This window comes from Bolinopsis microptera, chromosome 7, assembly GCF_026151205.1.
Source record: "Bolinopsis microptera isolate Bmic1 chromosome 7, MBARI_Bmic_1.0, whole genome shotgun sequence".
In the NCBI taxonomy this organism is placed as follows: domain Eukaryota; kingdom Metazoa; phylum Ctenophora; class Tentaculata; order Lobata; family Bolinopsidae; genus Bolinopsis; species Bolinopsis microptera.
The window spans coordinates 18,962,343-18,985,338 of record NC_087078.1 but is presented as its reverse complement, the minus strand read 5'-3'; the positions used below and the strand labels follow the sequence as shown (position 1 = coordinate 18,985,338).

The 22,996-nt window shown below is 40.3% G+C and overlaps 1 protein-coding gene across 2 annotated transcripts in view; it reads left to right on the top strand.

Annotated features, from left to right (window-relative positions):
- The window catches only part of LOC134819018 (zinc finger and BTB domain-containing protein 16-A-like), a 50,273-nt gene extending 30,032 nt beyond the window's left edge, over window positions 1-20,241 (top strand). The window contains exons 3-16 of one of the 2 annotated variants that reach the window (XM_063828772.1): window positions 9,648-9,967; window positions 10,263-10,417; window positions 10,895-11,013; window positions 12,460-12,643; window positions 12,981-13,094; window positions 14,827-14,967; window positions 15,414-15,563; window positions 16,555-16,661; window positions 16,937-17,036; window positions 17,353-17,472; window positions 17,834-18,029; window positions 18,273-18,418; window positions 19,253-19,367; window positions 19,669-20,241. In XM_063828772.1, coding sequence (XP_063684842.1) covers window positions 9,649-9,967; window positions 10,263-10,417; window positions 10,895-11,013; window positions 12,460-12,643; window positions 12,981-13,094; window positions 14,827-14,967; window positions 15,414-15,563; window positions 16,555-16,661; window positions 16,937-17,036; window positions 17,353-17,472; window positions 17,834-18,029; window positions 18,273-18,418; window positions 19,253-19,367; window positions 19,669-19,682 — 1,980 coding nt within the window. In that variant the 5' untranslated portion in view covers window position 9,648 and the 3' untranslated portion in view covers window positions 19,683-20,241. Of the gene's footprint in view, window positions 1-9,647; window positions 9,968-10,262; window positions 10,418-10,894; window positions 11,014-12,459; window positions 12,644-12,980; window positions 13,095-14,826; window positions 14,968-15,413; window positions 15,564-16,554; window positions 16,662-16,936; window positions 17,037-17,307; window positions 17,473-17,833; window positions 18,030-18,272; window positions 18,419-19,252; window positions 19,368-19,668 lie in introns of both variants that reach the window. The other variant, XM_063828771.1, reaches the window with a different exon arrangement.
- The last annotated feature ends 2,755 nt before the right edge of the window (window positions 20,242-22,996 follow it).

Sequence of the window (22,996 nt, the reverse complement as noted above, 5' to 3'; positions counted from 1 at the left end):
TTGATCAACTTTAACTTAATGTCCCTCCCCTTATTTTTATCATATACAATTTTCTGATTATATTTTTCAGGCCAAAATTATTCTTTCCGGTCGTGGTGCATTAAACTGCGAGTGGATGGAGTTGCGTTAGAGCAATTGATCGTCTGAAACAAATCACCGGCCGGATAGTTTTGGCTTCTTTTTCTAACCACATGAAGGATTACTGTTATATTATTATTTCTGTTTCTAAAACATTCTCTACTGCATAAAATTCTGGAGAAATCTTTGATTTATGACCGTAATTTTAGTCTAACTATCATATTATCGTATGTGAGTTCAGAAAATTCTAAAGACATGAGTTGTGATGATGTCCTGATCACTACCACAGACACAACTTTTTCTATCACATTTCACGGCCAATGCCTCAGCTTATCTCATATACTTCAGACGACTACATGCACACCTTCTCAACACGTTGAGAGAGTCTATCTGATGAACAGCATGTTTCCAATGATGATAAATAAGATTATAATGACAAAGTTAGACAGGTGAGATACCCTCCTAATTAGAGATCTTAACCTCGTCAACAACCCCTCTAGCTAGATTGTTACAGGTTACTACACAGCTTGTGATACCCCCTGGTAATAGGACAACATGGCTCCCACGACCCACACGTACAGGTGCAATAGCTCAAACACACACAAACACACACGGACACGGATACTTATAATCTAGGCCATTCCAACCTCTGATTCCCACAGTAACATATCAATACTTGATACTTTAATATAGACTCCCGCGGTTACCCTGAAACGCCCTCCATCTGGCTGCTAATTTATCCGGGATTTGTTTAAGGCTGGGGGGGGGCCTCCCACCATGATCACCAACACGCTGCTATTTTATCCAGGATTTGTTTAAGGCTGGGGGGGGGCCTCCCACCATGATCACCAACACGCTGCTAATTTATCCAGGATTTGTTTAAGGCTGGGGGGGGGGGCCTCCCACCATGATCACCATCTCGCTGCTAATTTATCCAGCATTTGTTTAAGGCTGGGGGGAGGGGGGGGGCCTCCCACCATGATCACCAACACGCTGCTGATCTGGTTTGAGCTCAACGCGTTTACGTTTGTTTAATCTTAAAACATGAGCTCTCGCTGGGGGGTGTAAATATTGATTAGTTTAAACAACAAACTAGTGACCATAAAACAGATCCAGCACTAGTTTGACATACGATCACACAGATTGACCAACCAGATATTGGTGTGGTCACCACGTGTGTGTCACGTGATGTCAGCTGGAACCAATGGGTGACGTTCAGCGCTGCTAGGGTATGCTTGTTAACCCTAAAACACCGTTTGAATTAATATATTGCTTTCAAAGGCTATTCAAGGTGGCAATATCGAAACCTTTGAAATTGTGAAGTTTGCGTCGACGTGAATTTACGACTGCCATTTCTGTACAACCAGTGCTGGTTTGGTCACTAAGACGTATCTAACACTTAGACAAGTTACATAATATTCCCTTTGATTTTTGGCTTTTACGTCGAGCAACAGTATAAAGATGTTCAGACTTTGCATTACTACAGCCCGAACCCTAGAGTCTAGGGTTCGGGCCTAGACCACGCCCTTACCCCCTTCCGGTCCCTATAACCACTCTAAGTAGGTAACTGTAGTCCGTATAACGCAGTAACGGCTCTGTTATTCTATGTAATAATATTTCACCACGTTCACAGGTCGCCATATCATGGTTCACATGTCCTATTAAGATGATGCGTCCCTTGAGAAAGAGAGGGTCTGTTCATGTCTCTAGCAGTAGCACGTGCAGTTATTTTCAAGTTCTCTGCGGTTGGTCAAGAAAATTCTAAAGAGGACCCCCATCAAATATTACCCTTAAACTTTTTTGTTTATGTTTGCATTTGATTGAAGGATCGCCACTGGTGCTCTAGGTCTAGGTAGAGCTAGGGTGATAGTTTCTGCTTTGAATGCAGGAAAATTAATGAGATTTCTAGCTCACATTGTAAATACGTGTCGGACCCATCCCCCTCGTTCAAATTTGTTTGTTGCTTGGTCTTGTGAGGACACGTGTGCCGCTTTAAGCGTAAACAATGTAAATTGATTAAACTGTGTAGTTATGAAAGTCTGGTGTTGTCTCTCTATAAGTTCCTTTCAAAGGCTTAGCGCCTGACACGGGCTTGAAGGATGCCGGCACTTTTATTCAATTGATAGTTGACTTTCGGAGTATTTCAGCGGACTATCTGTCAAGAGCGTGAGATTGCTTTTAAACTAAATAACTTTAGCTTTTATAACAACAGAGAGAACCCCTGTTGCATATTCTCTGCCATTAAACGAAATCTAGATTTTAAGGCACGGATTTTTCTTAGTTTAAACTAATTTTGCTGTGAGTAAACCCCAATAAGGGCGTACACACGATTCCTTTATTTTGCCTTTTGTTGCGTATGTTGATTGTTTAACTGTTTAAAACTTGGACTCTATTTTGGACACCCATATATTTCATGGAGGACCCTAATTTTAAGAAAACTCAAGTTAAAACTGTGCCAAGGGTAGGCGTAGTTTATCAGTATTTGTTAAATCCACCACTTGCCCAGCCCTACTACTACTGCTAGATTAAAATCAATGTTAACCAATCCTGATGATACTTAGCCACTGCATACCTACAACATACCAACTGTTGGTGCTAGGTTAATGTCACCCAACAAATAAACAACCCCAAACATTTGCCTATCACATGCAGATCATGACACCACGATATCGCCCCAGACTCGCTCCCCCCTATCTCTCAAATGTTTAATCACGCTAGTTGACCCTCCGAGAAGTAGCTCCTGTCAAATTTTCTTGATTGGTCAGATCACCAGTGACGGATTAGGAGGGCCCACAGCACGTCTCGTGTTGACACCCAACCATCGATCGGTGCACTTTAAATTAATAAATTTCAAATCTTTTTAGACTGCCGGTAATGAGTCTGTCAGAAGCCGTGCTGTATACGCCCTGATTCTGACTAATCAGAGCATGACATTTCAGGTCACGTGATGTAGACGGACCAGCCAGCGGCTCTGGACACTATTGGACACAGTCGCTGTGTGTTCTCATGAGATAACCTCTACTCTAGTAACCTCTAGAGTAGAGAGTGCTAGAGTGTTATTGTGTATGCTTGTAGAGTTTAGATATTGTTTGAAGGAGCTGGCTTTATCAGGTTGTGTGGTCTAGTTTTTGAGTATTTCAAGCCAGAGTTTAGACTTTTAAAGTAGCTGTTATCATATTATCCGGCGAGGGTTTGTGTAGTGCACATTTTGTAGCTGCTACTTGGATTAAGTTTAGTTTCGATCACCCCTTAATCTATACCATACTGCTTAAACCTTCTATAAACAAACAAACAAACCTTGGCACTTACTTTTATCAGTATACATTTGATTTAAGTCCTACAAAAGTACAACAATCTTGTGGATTTCGAAAGTAACATGCTTAGGACTACTCATTCTGGAGTAAATAGGATGATATTTGGAGTGACGTGTCACAACCGGGGTATGGTCGGTACTTTTCATACCGGGAAATTCCCAAAAGTGGCGGTTGTCTATTTTAGGAAAATTCCAGAGCACTTTGGATACTGTATTACCTGTTCGGTGGATTGGGCCTTCAGGTTAGGTAGGTGGCCAATATATAATATTGAAATATTAGTGTTTTCTTAAGTTATATGAAGGGTGCCGTCAGTAGTAATTCCTCCAGATACTCACTCCGCTTCATCCCCTGTACTTCTCATAAATCTTCTTTTACTTTTCTCGCTGTTTATGATTATCAAACACATACAAACTCCCTTTTTGTAAATTTGTGTGATTTCATGTTAAGTAAAAGTAGCTCCCACCAAGCTGACACGACACGTGACCAGGTCATTTCCAATAGAAATTGGTTTTTCAGAATTAAAATTGATGGTTGTAAGTTAATTTGGCTGATTTGATTGTTGTAATCATGGGGACGAGGGCGGACTCTGATTGACACGCTGCACGCGTGCCCAAAGTTACCGATTTAAAGCCTCGCAGTCACGTGACCAACCATTTCTAGCCAATCATTGACTTGTATTTCTGCAATGGATCGGCTTCATTGTCTTGACGAGAATCCAAACCTTCCTTCGCAACGTAATGTACAATCGCGCTTTTGTTTTCAAGATTTTTTGTTGAGCTTTTCTTTGATTCTTTCGAGCTCCGTTGATTTTATTTTTATTTTGTAGATCGGTAGAATTAGTGCTTTATTCTCTGTCGCGAACTGATGCTCTTCTTTTAAAGCCTGAAATTTGTTTTACAACGCTTGTCTTTTCGCCGCGGAGAAGTAAATTACACTCACAAGATCATACAACTCGCACGGTCCAATGGAATCAATTATAACAGTTCAATGGGGAAAATTTAATTTTGGGTTTTCTCTTCCTGTCAGACTTTTCGCGCTGCTTCCGTAGAGATAAATATTTAACTTTTTCTTGAAGTTCTTAAGTTGCCAAGTTCAGGTTTCCCACAACTTTTGGAAAAGAGAATGCCGGCCAAAATTAGCATCTTTAAATAACGTGGGGGTCTAACATTTGACAGTTGGTTAAAAACGGCACCTGCATTCCGACCCTGTGACAGGCGTTCTCTTTGTGGGTAGGCAGTACACGCCCTCCTCTCCCGATATCCAGCCTTCTTTGATCCTTCACCAGCCCTCATATAGTCCTGAGAGATAAGCACTGAAGCTGTAATTTTACAGTCAGCCCTGAAACCTTGCATCACCATAACTTCTAATGACGTCACGTGGTGTTGTGATGACGTCCCACACAATGAGAGACTCCGGGTGTGCACTTCGGCTATTCCCTAGACAGCTGATCAAATACAAATGGGTACAGAGCATTCGTTACATTCTTACATAGGGAACAAAAATACTTTCCTGTCAAAATATCGGCAAATGAAATAACGACCCGCTTGTGACAGGCAGTTTTTCCAAAACTTACAAGTTATGAGCTGGGGCGATGATCCACTTCGTCTCACTTAGCACCCATCATGACCTATTATTTCACTGATCCTCAGACTTGTAGGCGTTAAGTAGTGTCTCTTTGAGAGGATCAATTTTCCAGAGGAACTTAATTAACCACAAACTTGCCAAATACCGGAAATGTTTTGAATATTTGTCATGAGACCAAAATACTGCATAAGCATTTGGTGAACAATTTTGAAATCTGCTTACACAAATGCTGTCCAAAATCAAAATTGATGAGTGGGTGGCAAAAGCTGTTTTGTTAAAATTTGTTATTTAACTCTGTCCTTTCAAACATGTTGAATCTGCGCGATTTAAGTTGTCACCACCAAAAAAAGTTTCGGAAAAAAACATATGAGTTAATCACCTGACCTTCAAGTCCGTTTTTTCGAAAACTTACAGCACTTCAATTACGCAACATCATGTTTATGTGTTGCAATATTTATAGAAATGCCGCTATCCTAAGTTTAAATAATTCTCCTCTCCTCCTCAGTTCCGAGGTAATGTTTTCTCCTCTCTTCCTCACTTCAGGGGTAGTGCGCTGAACCCGTGTTTCTTGTTCATTGAAAACATTTGAGTGCCTGGAGTTGTCCGTCTATCCTAATTGCTAAAACCTTCTGTTAAACGTGTTATCCATCACTACTCACTACATCTCAGTTGACACGGGGTCGCCCAGATAAATTCAAATAGTTTCTACATTTTATTTCTGTTTAAAACATCCTGTTGACGAGTAACAATTTGCCTCTCGTGGTGGTCGAGGAGGAGGATCAGGGTGGATAGTGGTATCCGGAACTTGGAGCGAGGAGTACTGTCACAACAAACACCGCAGCTCCTCCTAAATCAAACCAACTTCAGGGATCCCCTCCAACCCAATCCACCGGTCCCCATCACGTGACTGCAAGGACCCAATGAGAATGCACCTTTTGAAGGGTGGCATCGGAACCCCCCACACACGTGCAGTTTAAACTCAGGTGGTGATGACAGTCGGGAACTTTAAAACAATCCCTCTTGCTCCACAGTGTTATATCCCCCTGTAAAAGTGGTCCAAAAAGCAAGATTCCGACCTTCTGACGGCGTCAGTAGTCAGCTTACCAACCCAAATTTGACGATAGTTTTAAACTTGCGCAGCAGCGGTACGCAGATTTGTTTTGTTAGAGTTCAATATACCCCAAATTACGGGAAGATAGTTTGTTTAAAATGCGTTGTTGTTTAGCACTGAGGTAGGCTTCGGCCGATTTAAGTGTCTAATTGATGCTCGACTTTGGTGAGCTCCATGACACATAGCTGTCGTTATCAACACACTCACCCCTCTCCGCCCTCCGGGGGTCAAACCATGCTCTTTTTCTCAGCACTTGATCAGCTTTCTGGGCTAATTTTTAAATTTCACCTCGATATAGACGATAGGGCTCGCTTATGGGGTTATTGTCATTATCAAGCCAGAAATTTAACTACACTTAATTTCCGTAGGGCACGAAAATTTGAATTAGTGTCGTCAAGTCTGGGACTTGTTCATGCCCGGGCGGAGTATATCTCTGAGTGATCTAATTTGAATATTATTATTTTAGACTTTGAGGCCATGTTTTGCTAAAAATCACCGGATACCTCGTTATAAGATGATATTAGTAATTTTGTTCCGAATCATATTTAAATATTTTATGTCTAAAATGTTTCCCTAAACTGAATTATGGACATCGCTTAGCTATCCGTTACCAATTACAAAAAGTTCCAACCCGCGGGTGACGATCTTGAAAATTTCAGTGAAATCGTTTTCGGAGCCAGTGAGCTTTAAAATAACTCTTTGGTTGGAATTGATTGTCTCAATAATGAAATTTAAGCATTTCTTTTGAGGAAAGTTGATCCTTTGTCTATATTTTTTGTTTGCGTTCGATTCTACTTGGGCAACATTATTTTTGTCGCAGCTTGTTAAAGTCATCACCAGATTCGCCAAATATTTTATCGTGGCTTCTTAGAAACCCTCTTTTTCGGATAAGTGTTTGACAGTGCAATCTTGCTAGTAGCTAATCAATTAAGGAGTGGTTTTGAACCTGATTCCCATTTCCGTTTAAATGTTGAAATTATTTTGCCGAAGCAGATCATATAAGTAAATACTTATACTTATTTCAAGTCACTAAAACACTCTTTGGCATATTATAGCCTACTTAAATGTTATCTGAATTTTAACTTAATGCGTTTTAGTATCATTATATCATCGTCAATCGACATTGGCAGAAATATAGGTGTTGTTACTTGCTGGATGGAGATCCTAATTTGCTCAGTTAACTTTTGCTTAAATAAAATGGGTATTTAATTCACAATTTTCATACCAAGATGATGCTAAGCATGTGGTTTTATGGTTCTTCGGTTATATTTCTGACCCCCATTTGGTGATTTAGATTGAAGGTAATGATTGCTCATGATAAGGAGCGGCCAGTTAGCTAGATAGCTAGTTCTTCCTAAATTTTACGGGAGCTCCTGCTCGCCAACCTAGCATTTAGATTAAAGCCAATTTTCCGACTCATGTGTTTAGTTCGATTTTGTTACCAGATGTTGGTTTGCATGATACATAAAGACCTTGATGAAGCAATTGCTCGTTATTTCCATTCCTTGCTCTCATTTATTAGCTTCAACCAGCCCGAATAAACTGCAATATTTTGTCGAGCGCGGAGATCAGCAAACGTATTACTTGTTGACCAAACATAAAAATACAGCTGGCTGTCACCCTGCCCTGAGAAAATAAAGCCAGATTCAATACAATCACCGATAATTATCCTCCATTTGTCACTCCAAATTCTTCATTAGCAAGGATCGGCTCTGGCTGCCCATCAAACCGTGAATTGTAATTGGAACATGGTCGCCGTTTGTATGTCGCAGTGTTACGTATGGTTTTGTCAAAACGGTAGAAAACCTCCCCGAGCGAGGGAGGTGAGGGAGAGGTGTGACAGATCATTGTGATTGAATTGCTTTTCATCCCATTCTTGACACATCTCCTCTGTCTCTCTCTCTCTCTGTCTCCTTTTCTGACAAACTGGCTGATGGCATGCGCGACACCCCCTTATAGCCCGACCTATTTCGGTTGAGGACTCATTTTTGAAGTTTACTTCCAATCTCCGCTCGAATAGGTATCCTCCGCGGAAAACTTATTAAGTTTATCCGCTCTCTTCTGGTGGCTATTCTAAAAGTTCCGGTTATAATGTTACACCGTGTGTATGCTCATCTTGACAACTTCCTTTTTTGATCATCAAGTTTCATCTGCTGGTACGTGGTTGCACCCCGACACACATTTTTGTTTCAACGTTCCCCTTGACTGAGAACGCCATGAGAGTACCAACGTCCAACACTACTCACTTTAGCCAATATCTATCCTCGAATTTTTCTTCCAATCTTTTTTTTGTGTATTAATTTCCCTCTGCGACGAGCAGAGATTCGTTGGTAAATTTGACCTAAAAAGTTCTAAAGCAGCTAAATTTCTCATCTCAATAATTATCATATGCAGCTACTTTGCCTTTGTGAATCGAAACGTGCCAATCAGAAGGGTAGCTCGTTTTTTTCAATTCAAACTTTGCTGTGACTTATAAGTGCTACCTTTATTTTTGTTGACAAATTGACCATACATAATGCATGGTCAACAAAGCGCATTAAAGTTGAGTTTCTTCACAACTATCGAGTCTGGAAGACAATACAGATCTAATGTTGAACATGTTCAGGCTGAGTGTTGACTGGTGTACTTATATTTCGCAACACCCCCATCTCGAAGATAAAGTAGGTCGAACAACTCAGTACTGTCAGCCGCGTGCCATATCATACAAAACAATTCTATTATTACGTTTTCGCACTTATCTGCTGTTGACCCGTGACCCGAACAAAACCCGCTCTCCAATCCTTTGGAGGTTCTCCTCCACTCAAAATTCGGCGAGATCCAGGGGATTAGACCTGGTGGAGCTGCTGACTTGTAGTCGGGAACTGTTTTGTTGTTTGTCTGCTGTGAAGCAGGTGTTCGGAGAAGAGACCCTCGCTCTTTGATTTAGAGTAAATTTTTAGTAAATACTGTGAAAGTGTGTGCAATTGTGTTCACAAATTTCTAAATTAGCTGTGGCACAGACCAAGCATAGATTGAGTCTAGTATATATCGAGGTCGTTATTCAATCACATTTGTGAAAGTTGTTACGATACAGTGTTAAAAGCAATGTTGTGGGAGACGGGGTTCTCGTGTTCTAGTTTAATTTTAAATTGCTCAATTTGATAGATTTAATATATGTAGATGGCGTATACTTGTCACATCATTTACTCCTTTATAAAACCAGTCGGGGTTTATATTGCTGAAAGGTCGGGTTTCACTGTTAGGTTAAGCTTTTAGCTTTAATCACCGTCAACAATGTCCGGCCGTGATTTGATCTTCTTAACTATATATAGCACTCAGCTTTTTTCACTGCTCATTGTATTACTAATACTATATATCAAATTCAACAGAAATTCGTCTGAAAACCTTGAAAAGTTAAAACGTTTTAGTCTCCGTATATTGGATTGCAGGCGACTTGACAAAGGACAAACTCTCTTATTTGGTCGCAATTGTTATAATATATCACATTATTCACGTCACGATTGACACTAAAATGATATTCATTTTAGTGTTTGAAAATAACATATTTCTCTCGATCTCAGGATGATCAATACAAGTACGTCAATCCTAGAACCAACTCCCCGCATCTCGCCCTCCCTCTCTCCCCTACACAACATGACGTCATCACAACACCACGTGACGTCACCACAGAACCTCGTGTCGTCATCACAACTGTTCGTGTCGTCTTCACCAAACCAGTTGACCTCTCAACCACTCATGGTATCTTCCTCCTCTCCGTTCATCTCCGGACAGCTCAACGGCAGCTCTCATGTCATGAGAGGTTTCCAAACGCCCTTCCTCGGAGCACCGACCTTCCTTCCCACTCAGAGGACCAGTCCCGTTGTCAGTAGCCCCAAATCAGGTACACATTATATTCCTCAACCCTCTTGATCACTGTTTTTGTGTGTCCGTACAACTGACGAGCGGTCCGTTATATCTTGTGTGTTTTATTAAATTTATCGGTATTCCCTGTATTCATGATCTTAAATTATCTGCCGCGTAAAACGTGACTGTGTGTAAAATTGATTTTTGGGTAGTTATGTTGGAACATTCCTGCCACATTTGACGCCACTCTGCTCTCTCTCTCCCACCAAATATGGGAAATATTTCCTGAATAATTTTCATTAACCAGCCACGTAACACGTCTCACTCCTCAGGATCAGACAAGTCAACACAAACCCTGACCAGTCCCGGACCAGCATCACCGGGGGCCCCGGACCCGGCCCTCTTTTGTAACGTGCTGTGTAACATGCTGGTAGACAGAATAAAGGACACCCTACAGGAGGCCATGAAAACCTACTCCACCGACAGCGTAAGTAAATATTTTGGAGATAGCTTTACCTTTTGTGCCACTGTCACCAGTTAGACTTTTTGAATTTAGCGTACGCTTTTAAACCGAGCTTTTAAACCGGATTATTTTAAATATGCTCCGGTCCTGCTGACCGTGGGTGGTCGGATGTTGGTAGTCTTGAATTTTACCGTTGATTGACAGTGTTGAACAGTCGATTTGGTGCATTGGAATCCAAACATATATTAAATATATTAATCACTCCTCATAATTAGACAATTCTAAACAGCTCCCGTGAATAGACGGAGTTTGTTTTATATATTCACAAACAATCTGCAGGGAAGCGTGACCCGTATAGTTATACCCGTAACATTATAAGCCTGCGAAGCTGGGCTTACTAAGGCAATAAACTAGACTTGGGTTATTTGCGAACGTAACGTAACAGAAGGATTAATTAGTTTACTTAGTAGAACATAGTAAACTAATTTGGAATTCCTGTAGGATAAAGTTGACAAGATGAAGGGGATCGTGACGGAAGCACTGAACAGTGCTGGATCTGATCTGGACAAGAAACTGTCCATCGTATCGGTGGAATCTCTGATGCAACGTCCCACCATCACGTAAGTAACACTCATTTCTTATTTTCTGTATTCTATAAAAACCCAGCTCACTCCATCTCACCAACTATTCTTATCTGCTCATGTTTCGATTTTGCCTTTTTTTCGTTCCTCAGAATTATGATTTTTCAACTGAACGTGAGTTACTTTCAAGGCAGCTGCACATGTGGACCAGAAATAAGCACCGACATTAATTGTTAGGTTTATTAAGACGTCGACATTAACGCAAAAGTCTTGATTGTTTCTTTGTTGTTTTAGTTTTCCGCTAATGGATGGTTATTTGGAATGTAAACTTGTTGCCGTCAAAGGTCAAGCCCTAGCTGGGTGCAGGGCTAGATGACAACACCGTCAAAGTCACGGCGCAATGCGTCAATTCGATAGTTAGTTTCGCCAACATGCAATTAACAGCCTTGCAAATATATTTCTATCGTTCAAACTTTTTCCACGTGCAATTTAAACCCAGAACGTCGGAGCTATAGCACTGCAACCAGGAAACGCGTTTCCTTGAATGGATCCCCAATTGTTTCCGTGGAATCGCTTATATTTGAATCGCTATATTATAGTATATAATATAGTATATCCCATGTCCTAGGCTTATAAGGGCTACAATTTCGCCAATATCCCTGAAAATTGTCGCAAAACGACATTAAGCTATTTCCATCTCTACCAAAAATTACATATCTATATTTTTATTGACGTCCATTTGCACCTCTGGAAAAGAAGAGCGCAACACTGCTTGGTCTGATAGTTCTGTGTCAAATCCTAGTCTATCAGGCATGCCCTGAATTATTGAAGATTTTAATTTGTTGACATATTCAAGTGTCCGATTATTAATAAAATACCTTTGTCTTACAAAATTCGATTTTTAAACCGAACCCTGACGCTCGAGAGTATGTGCAATATGGCTTCGCGGCACTTCGTAACAATAGCGTCAAATCGATCATCATTTTGACCTCATTAGTTCCCTCCCACTTATCTCTGCGAGAATCCCCGTCTACTGAACCAATTAGAGGATAATACTAGAGGGTTACACTGCTTCCTGACGCTGTCACTATTCAGCAGTCATTGTGCCCACTCTTCACCTCTCCTGCACCTCCTACAACCATCAAATAGCCATAATTGTACATATTTCTGTATTTTGATAATTGACACTGCCACCGATATGAGATATGATTGAAATTTGAAAAGTCTAGTTTCTAATTACGTAAGATATTTGGGTAGCCTAGGTGGCTGGAGAAAACAATACCAATTCTTGCTTGAAATACTTTTAGAGAAAAGGATTGACGGAAAGATAATCGGATTTTGAGTTAGCGCTGTCTAGTATAGTGATTCAAAATATAGTTAGGTACCTCAAACGTCCGGAAGACTTACTGGAATACGTGTCCGGTTAGCAGTAAGGATGACAAATACAGAATGTTTCAAAATTCTAACCCCATGTTCCTCCTTCAGGGACGGAAAATCAGCCCCCTCACTGCCGGAAATGCCGGGTGCAATCCCCGATCAATTCCCCGGAGTTTCTAAACCCAACCCATTTCCTGCTCCGGACACCAACGGACCAGTTTCAGATTACATTAACAGACTGTCATTTATCTACGGATTAAGCAGACCCTCCATGTTCAACCCTTATGTTAAGGTAAGTGTTACATACTGTTGCTAGTATGTGATTGATTCTTATATTCACTCTCAAAATGAGTTTATTTAATATTAACGGTAAATAAGCAAGTTTAAGTAAGTCATGCGTCCCCATAACTATTTCACTAATTACTATTGACCTATTTTTTATTTTCGTGATGTTTTTTACAGTCGTTTTCATGCGTCATTGTGCGTTCTGGCGATTACCTCGCAGCTTCGTGGCACCCGGTTTTAGTTTCAAGTGACTCGACTAACTCAGGTTGTTTTTACGAAGAACTTAGCGGCTTAAACGTGTAATTCCGCTCGTAAGCCGGGCTAATGATTTGTTGTTATTTCAGTCGCAAGCTCCTCGTCAAGAAGGCGAAGAAAAGGAAAATGTTCCTGAACTCTCAAAGATGGAAGAAGAGGAAGAAGGAAGAAATGAGGAGTCTAAGGCGGAGTCTCGAATGGAGGTAGATAAATTTAATATCTTTAGTTTCCGGTTTTTTAATGTGTTTCTACCATGCTGCAAATTTTTCTACAGAAATTTTAATATTTTTGTGCATAATGTCGAATTTTTTAATATTTGTTAGATTTTCTGGAATTTCTGAAATCATGTGATTTTACATCATTTCTGGATATAAATTCTACCAATTTCAGGATATATATTGAGTCATTGACTGTAAATTTGTTCATCGATTTAATGATTAGTCATCGCATATAAACAGTCATCAATTGTGCTAATTCACAATTTGTCACGTATAAATTGGTCGGGTCATTTGTCTTAAAGTGCATCAGATACCAACTATTTCCCCCTGTGACCTATCAATTTCGGTCTGATCATTAACAAATTCCCGCATCAATTACCAGCAATATTTGAAATTATCAACCCCTCCATTTAGCTTACATTGCTAGCAAAATAGCTATTTAAGCCTCATGATATGCTCCTATGTTATGTGAATTTCACATCGCCCCCTCACATTAGGGCTCGGTTTTAATAACATACGTGTAATAATTGGACATAGTTCAATGATACACTAAGCGCCCTCCCGCCTCCCCACCCATTATCCTCTACTTAACACCAAGTTAAGTGCGTCCTCTTCTTCAGTTAGATTTAGTCACACAACCATACTAGTCAAAACAATAGCTGGTGGTTTTAAATTCGTGAAACACTCGCTAATTGGGCCGGTCTGACGAAGGAGTAGCACGTGTACTCAGGGTAGAGAGGGTGGCTACAGTCTCTGATAATAATGATATATTTAGCTTTAGACCATATGATACTCTTTTTAACTAATAGCACGTGCGCTGATCTAGAGAGAGTGTAATATTCCAGCAGCATCTGGAATCATGATCACTCTCAAGCTTGTACACACACTCGCTACCTCAAATTATCGACCAGCTTCAAACGATTTTGTGTATACCAGGTGACTGAAAAGTATGCTCTAAAACGGTTAAAATATATACTGTATCAGTGATAATTGAGTATGCACTGGTTCAGCAGGTCACCAGGAGTCTTCATTAATCTTCTGTCAAATCGGGGGAGGCTGGTAGGCGACTAGCTCGGGTTAAAGGTCTTTAGCTGTATTTAACAATGGCAACCCTACGATTTAGTTCTGACAATTTTTACGGCGGTCGGTTGAAGGTCAAAAAAGTATAGTAATGACCGCGAAATGCTGAGCAAGTAAATCCTAAAACAGACAGACTGCAATAGCATACTTGTGTCTCTCTGGAGAGATAGAGAGAGAGAGAGAGAGGGAGAGAGAGAGAGAGAGAGAGAGAGAGAGAGAGAGAGAGAGAGAGAGAGAGAGAGAGAGAGAGAGAGAGAGAGAGAGAGAGAGAGAGAGGGAGAGAGAGAGAGAGAGAGAGAGAGAGAGAGAGAGAGAGAGTTGTTTTTAGTTAGTGTAGCAATGTCACACCCTTTCAAAACAACACACCATCTGTCCAATGTCACTTGCTGTGTCACTTGCTGTGTCACTTGCTGTGTCACTTGCTGTGTGCTTATAGTTGAAAATTTTAGACTTCATCACATACATCCGTCCAATGAAGAGTTAAACTTTTTTTATTGGGCTAAATTGATAATTATTTTCAGACTGTGTTAAATCACTGTTAACTGCGGTTCCTTAGAATTCAGAACGTCCAAGTCATCAAGCTAACATCCTAGAATTGGCAACTCTAATAAATTGTTCTGTAACTTAACATTTCCAGGTAGAAACAGCTAGCTCAGAGCAACTCCCAGTGGGGAAACAGGACACAGCTGGGGACGAGGATGTTAATATTGTAGATGACGTGGAGGATGATATTGAACCTGAAAGTGACCCAGAACTTAACCGTTCATTCGAAGAGATGGTAAGTCTTACATTACTTTATTCTGAGTGTATTACGGTTACTGGGTCTCAAACTATGTACCCATTAAATAGTGTTGCTGCACCGGGATTAATTTCCTATTATCTGGTCACTGGTGATAATTGTCTGGCATGTGTATGAGTATCTAGATATACATGTGTATGAGTATCTAGATATATTTGTCTGTTATATGTATGAGATATATTTGTCTGTTATATATTTGTTGTCTATTGTTTCTTTGTAACGAATCTCTGCTCCCTCATAGCTATTGCTCCAATTGTCAGGTTGACTGTGTTGTATTACTTATATTGCTATTTCATCATCCCATGAGGTTAAACTTTAACTAATCTCATACATTTGTAAAATCTAACTCTAACTCAATGATTATAATCCAACTAACTTAATAATTTGTCACAGAGTAATCCAACTAACTTAACAATTTGTCCCAGAGTAATCCCTCCACCGCGGAACCAAGCTTCTCCTCCCCGTCTCTGTCCCACACTACTCCAATCACTCCCATACCCCTCAACCTCTCCCCTACTTCTATCCACGAGAAAATACAGGCCTCTCTCGCCACCAACGGATTCATCGATCCATCGGTAAGTGCGAGATCGTGTTAGATACTCGTTATTATCTGTCAATGACCGATGTCATAGAAAGAAATATTGGAGCTTGACAGATTAGTCGAAATTTGGGTATCTTTGAAAATTTCTGATCCAGTGGAATACAAATTAAGTGGGATTAAGGCACATGATGTCGAAATCTTATAATGAAATTCGCGTGGAGAGTCAAGTTATGTCAACTTCTCAAATTATCCACTGTTCACTTCAAAATCGCGGTTCCCTCAAAGAATGTCCGCTTAAGTTTGACCCTTTTGAGACATAACAACTTTACTTTCACTCTTTGTTGCTAGGATCAAAGGCTAGAAAAATTGGCCATGTTTGAAAGTTGCTGGCCTGACGTGTTAAACTATGTCTTTTTGCAAATTTAATTGTTGTCCTATTTTCTATAATCGCAGTTGGTGCCGTATTCTCCAAAAGTCTATTATAAAGTAATGTGTTATGTATTCTCCTTCTAGAATAAGATGAATCCGGGTGCCATATTTTACAAGTTTTTGACATTTATTCCAAAAATTATTATCTTCGTTCTGAAGTTCCCACCTTGAAAACACCTGGCGTTTCTCTGAACATGGCAAACAAAAGAAAATTTTGCAGTTTATTCTGTATTAGTATTTTTACAAGAGTAGAATTAGCGAAAAGTAGGTTCAATAAGGGCGCCACTTGTTGTTGAACTTTTTTCCCTCGCAGTACGCCGTGTTAAAAACAATGGAGATGTCAAAAATTGCCGAGCTACGAAAATTTGTAAATTAGATCAACTGGTGTGCGTGACAAAAAATATAGAGTTTTATTTGGCACCTACAAACACGGAAAATAGGAAATTTTTAGAGAATTTGATTCGCCTCATACCTATTTGTATCCCTTTCTCGTATCGCAAAACAATCACCATTACGATGATACTGATATGGAATGATTATTAGTATAATGATCCCGATTATCTTATATTATACCGTAATTATATCTAATAATTCAGGTGCAGTACGAACTACAAAAACTGCTCCTTAGCGCGGCAATAGCTCAAGGAAACATCCCGGCTTTTCCGTCAACCCTGCAACAGACCACCAAGGATTGTGAACCAAGGTAAGAATGAGCAGAAAACTGCTCTGGAATATCCCAGAGATTGTAAGTTGACATGTTTCAGCTATGTTCGAAAATTGACCTTCTTAAAACTTTTTGGCGCCGTCTTTCTGCAACAATTTGGGCCGATTCAAAAGAATTTCTCAAACTATCATGGAGACTGTAGTAAGAAAATTCGAATATTTTAAAAACGATCATGAAGATCGTGAGAATGGTATCTTACACTTTATGGATGATTACATACAAATATCTAAAGTCTCATTCTCTCAATCTGCCAGGTCTGAGATCCCTGTCATGATTCCCTCAAACGGTGGTTTCTTCGACAAAAGAGAATACAACTGCCAGCACTGTGACGCCTCTTTCAGCTACGGCAGCAAGGTGAGTTAACTCTCTTTTTTCTTTCTTCAAATATCTGATTCATAAATTGCATTTACAGTACTTACTATGAAATTGTTAGTACAGTATCACTTTTTACACGCCTTTTTACCTCTAATGAGTTCAGTATTGCCCGCACGATAAATACCCATATATTTAATTAGCACGTGGTCTAGCACGTGGTCTAGCACGTGGTCTAGCACGTGGTCTATACTATTCCGCACGTGGGCTGCCTCGTGATATCAGTAATGTTAGCCCCAACTTCTTCCCTCAGCTCCGAGCCCATATGATATGTGTTCACAGTATCAAATCCTACCAGTGCCGTCAGTGTAGAAAAAGCTTCCTGGATAAGGAGGAGTACGTTAAGCACCTCGACCTGCATCCCCAGAGAAAGTTCCAATGCGACAAATGCCCGTCCAGCTTCGACAAACAGCACCAGGTATGGATACTTGACAGTTGACCAATATTTTCAGAATCCCATCTTGATGTTCTCAAATTTGCAGATTATAATCGTATCTGTTGCACTGATATACCTTCTTCTGAGTAGCTGTGATGTTTGTAACTGTGTTTGTCACCACTATTTCTAGCTTTCTCTCTCTCTCTCTCTCTCTCTCTCTATCTCTCTCTCTCTCTCTCTCTCTCTCTCTCTCTCTCTCTCTCTCTCTCTCTCTCTCTCTCTCTCTCTCTCTCTCTCTCTCTCTCTCTCTCTCTCTCTCTCTCCCTCTCTCTCTCTCTATCTATCTCTCTCTCTATCTCTCTCTCTCTTTAAGCAACACCCTCCTAACCATTCTCCCACACAGCTGTCTCTGCACTACCGTTCCCACACCAACGAGAAACCCTACCGCTGTCAGATTTGTCAGCGTCAGTTCGCTGTTAACGACGCGCTCATCCGACACATGCGCATCCACACGGGGGAGCGACCGTACGCGTGCAACGTCTGCGGCAAACGTTTTGCACAGAAAAGTGGACTCACCTACCATTCTTATCTTCATACCGGTTAGTTTGATAGTTTCAGCTTGTTTCCAGGCGCCGAGTTGGCCGACAGAAACAATAAGAGGTCTTTAATAGTGAGACTGAACCTTTGACATCTGTGTTGGCTGAAATGTTAAACTTTAAATACGTGTCACGCCTTTGTATCACATGATGATCACATGATGATGATGGCAGTTCTAGCATAATAAAGTCCACATCTCTATCAGTCTAGAAAATCTCAAACTGACCATTATATTGTGTGTTTAGGTAATCGACCGTACAAGTGCACCACATGTGGCCAAGGTTTCGTACACAGACAGGCTCTGAAGCAACATCTCATGAAGAATCACCTGAACGAACAAGTGGGACGAATCCTCAACTCAAACTCCAACACCATCTTCAACCCTCCGCAGGTAGATACACAACGCGGGGTACACATTTTAGGTGCTATGTTCTATATCTATCGTACTAAGAGCATCGATGTTTTACAAATTTTGCTCATTACAATTAGAAAGGTTTTCACGTTGAAGCTGCTACACTTCTAGAATCTAGATGCCCTCTGACTTTATTTGATTGCATCGTGGGCAGAACGGTATTATGTCGCCTTTTTCTCCAATCAAATTTTCATTTTAGCCCTCCGAAATTCGAATGATTTCACCCTACAAATTTTCATGCTCACTGCTCTAACTGCTCTGCAAGAAATTCTGTCCCCTGTTGAAATCTCCCCCTTAATAATCACGATTTAATCAGTATAAGTTCATTTGGTGGAGCTGTTTTAGCGCTCACTGAATGTTTTACTACCAAATCAATGAATTCTCGAGCTCATAATATTTCACCTTAACGCGATTAAACTAAAAATCCGTCCCAAATCCGTTAACAAAAGCGGCTATAATTTTATCAGCCGAGACTTATAGTTCTAATAGTTGATCGGATTATGGAAATTGTTTTCCGTTATGGTTGATTTGGACGGACCTAAATGCCTACTAATGACTATTCTAGAAATCCTGGGAAACATGCCACTGTTTTAATGTCTGCCACATATTTCGGAATCAGACCGGTATTGTGTCATAGATAAAAGAAGATTCTCCCCAACCTATCGTTATCCGCATGTCACGAATCCATCTGTCTCTGAAAACCTATAAAGTCGCACCATAGTGTTAGGTTTAAAAGAATTGGTAGATCTGTATAAATGTTAAAAAGTGATTACTTAATTAATTATTAGATAATTAACGCTTCCTTTTCTTCAGTCGTCGAGTGGGTTGTCCTGGGAGAAAGACTCGGTTGTGACTGCCGAGGCGATGAAAAGAGCCTTTCCATGGGAGACCAAAGAACAGGGATCCTCCGGACCATTCAAACTAGAGGGTAAGAATTCTTTAACTTTTCAACTTTCCTAGCTGTTAATTTCCGGACCATTTGGAGTTAAACATTTCAGGCCTGCCTCTAGTTAATGATACCTTATATGGGCATCACGTGTCTCTACCTTAGTACGTACGCGCTAATTCATTGTTAGTGCGGTGATTTGTGCATGTCTGTTGATGCAACCCAGCAACCTGGCCTCCGCTTGACCTAGTCTGAACTTTGACAATCGAAGTGGTATTTTATCGGGAAACATTTTGCGGATTTGATTTAGAAGAAGACTTTCACTTACAGCCCGAACTCTCAGGTATGGCTTCATGACGAGGCAGCTGTGGTAGTGAAACAGGCTAACAGACTTCACTTACTCTTCACAAGTCTCCCGACACATCTAGGTGACACGACTCCGGTTGCCAAGCAACCCCCCCTCTAGCAGCAAAGTAACCACATCTCGGTTGCTAAGATAACGAGTCCCCCTCTAAAGGACCACCAGGAACTTAACCGGTTAGCGCTGCTAGTGCGCCGCCTTTTTAAACAGACTATCTCATTTTGTCGCAATTATCGACCGATAGCTCATCTTTTACGGATGCGATTATTGATTCTGTGGACCTTTCATTTAGGAATTTTTGCATGTTTGTTGAGACGTTTAGGTTGTTTATCATAATATTTTTGTTCTGATTGAGTTTAACCTTCAATTTTTTATGAAAGGATTGGAACGATTGCAAGAGATTTAATTTTAGTCGAGTATTCAATTATTTTTATTTTGTTTTCATTCAAGGTACCAATTTAAATTGAATATAAGAGAACCATTGTTTGCTCAACTGCTGTATGCGATTTGGATAATATTTAGCTAAAGTATATTTAATCATTTCACTCTCGATAAGATCAAGTTATTTTCCTTTTCATTTCGCAATTCCAAATGATAAAAACAAAACAAGAATTTAAGGCAAGCATGTTATGAGGGACAAAGTGGCAGAAATTTTGTTTTCTGATGCTGCTAAATTTAGAACTAAAAGTTGCCTGAAAGTGACATAACATACGCTTTAGCATTCCAGCGGGCAAACACAAAAAGAATTGCAGACTGATCAATTAATGAACAGTATAGACATACTGTACTCATACATCATAGTATAGTTGATAGTCTCTGTTGAAAAATATGCCTTTCCCTTTTCACAATTTATTGACTAAAAGCCACTGAATTCGGAGCATAAAATTGTTTATGTTTCCTATCCACTATCGAGCAACTTGTCATAAGCGCTTCTCAAAAGTGGGTTTGCTTTAACGCGGCACTGTGAATCAGTGCTCCGGAAGTCGACCACAAATGTCAATATTACCCGCCCAAAAATCTTTATCGGCTGACGAACGTGCTCCAGGCGATCATTTCTTTACAGCATGCTTGTCATCGCGCCTACAAGTTGCACGCGTGCTCGTGACTTCATTCCAGCCTTCTGATTGGTTGTCATACGTTGTATGACCCGCCGCGCACGAGTGCGCGGCTCCCCCTGTATCGTAAAAACGATAGTGAAACGACTGTGGGGGTCACGACCTGATACAACGGATTGGCTGACAAAATGCCAATTACTGCAAGTTAATTCCCATGGCCATACAAACTATATTTTTTGAACATTTTAATTTGGCCCAAAATAAATGAAACATTAATTTGAAATAACTCGAAATAAAAGGAACAAGTTCTTCAAAGATCTTTTTGGGGAAACCGCGCCAGTTTGCAAAAAACCGGAGGTCGCAGGTCGCTAGATAGGTAAGGTCCTAATCTGCCTGAAATAGTGCTTAGCCGGTAAGCAGTAAAATTTTCTTTATTACTGGGCCGCGCTCAGCCTGTGGCCTGTCATTCCGCCGAATCTCTATTAACATAATAGCCTGAGGTCCCCAGGTAAGGTTTTCTGGGTGGCGTGCCATGCCATTCCCTTTGTCATCCGTGGTCATATTCGTTTTATTTCTAATCTCAATAGGAGGCGAACCATAAACGATTATAAATAGTTCATTATGAGAAACGGAATTGATACGATAAATTTTGCATCGCATAGTAATTTGGGTAATGGGTACACTGCAATTGGATCTGGAGTTACCGGGCGGCGCTCAGCCTGTCATTCCGCCGAATCTCTATTATTCGGCGGATTGACGATGATTGACTATGATTATAAACATAAATATAATATCATAATACCTTGGCTTCTGAGTGCTGAACGCGATAATTCCCGACAGCTTGCCATGCTGGAGGGAACGTGCGGGCACGAAATAGCCAGGGTATTATAGGATATAATATTTTTCGTTTCCGAAATTGGAATGTGTGTAATGTGATACGTGCGCTTGATACAATATTTATATAGTGTGTAATATATAGTGCTCACTGTTATTTGTTTTGAAACTTGCCGCCAGCCAGTCTGAGGTGGCAGTCTATTGTCTATGCACTATTAGTATTATATATGCTAATAATACCTTCGCTTCCCTTGCGAGATATATTTGCAAATTTTCAGCTCTCAGTGTCCACGGGTTTTGGTGCATATAATTCCCGGAAAGTATTATATTAGCCTGGGGTCCCGGCCCCAGGTAAGGCCAGATTACCCCTCTTTCAATACATAATTCATAATTTGGGTTTCGATATTCATACTGGGCCATGGGATAGTGGAAATTAGGGCTATATCGGTTTTCTACTTTTATAACTGGGGTTATAATTTAAAAGCATTCACAATTCAATTCTGTATGATTATGTATTGTTGTTATACCTTCTGTATGGTAAACAACGTTTTGGTAGAGAGGATTTGTTATACCTTCTGTATAACTATAACAAGTTTAAACTTCTTCTTTCAACGTTTTGGTAGAGAGGATTTGTTATACAGGGTGGGCCAAAAGTCAGTACCCATACGTTGGCCTTTATAGCTCAGTCACTGAGTGCCCAATTTAAATACTTCCTTCTGGTATGACTTAGTACCACCACTGGTTCGAGGAATTTGTCAACTCGAAAAATATTCGCGTTCATTTTTTTCAAATGGAAGTTCATTTTCACATGAATTTGATAGTTTGGATAGTCGGATCAAGCTAAATGTTATTGAATTGTGTTTGGCCATTCGAATTACGTTTGTCCTGAAAGAATTAGAACTGTAGCTTCTCAGATGACCGAGATATGAAGCATAACGAGTTCATTCATTACGTGTGATCAGCTGATTGGTTTACCTAATCACGTGATAATGTGACCCCGTTAACTACCCCGTTAAACACTATGGGAATTGTTATGGATGCCCAATTAAGGTGTCGTGTCACGGTGTCACATAATCACCCAGTCAATTTTGTTAACGAGATACAGAAAATGCTTGATAACTTCGTCATTTCTAATCCGTTTTGCCTCATGTTTTCAGATCATATGCAATATTTGATAATCTACCGTCTCTGAAAAAATAAGGTGTTCAGCATGTTCAGAGAAAACAATATAGGTGTTTTAATATTGAATGGGCGTGGTCTAAAATATTCGAATTTTCAAATTTTGACGACGGAATCCTCGAACCAGTAAGTACAGTATGCCATCAGCAAAGCAACAGCTCTCAAATATAAAACACGGCGGAGCTATTAAGGCCAACGTATGGGTACTGACTTTTGGCCCACCCTGTACCTTCTGTATAACA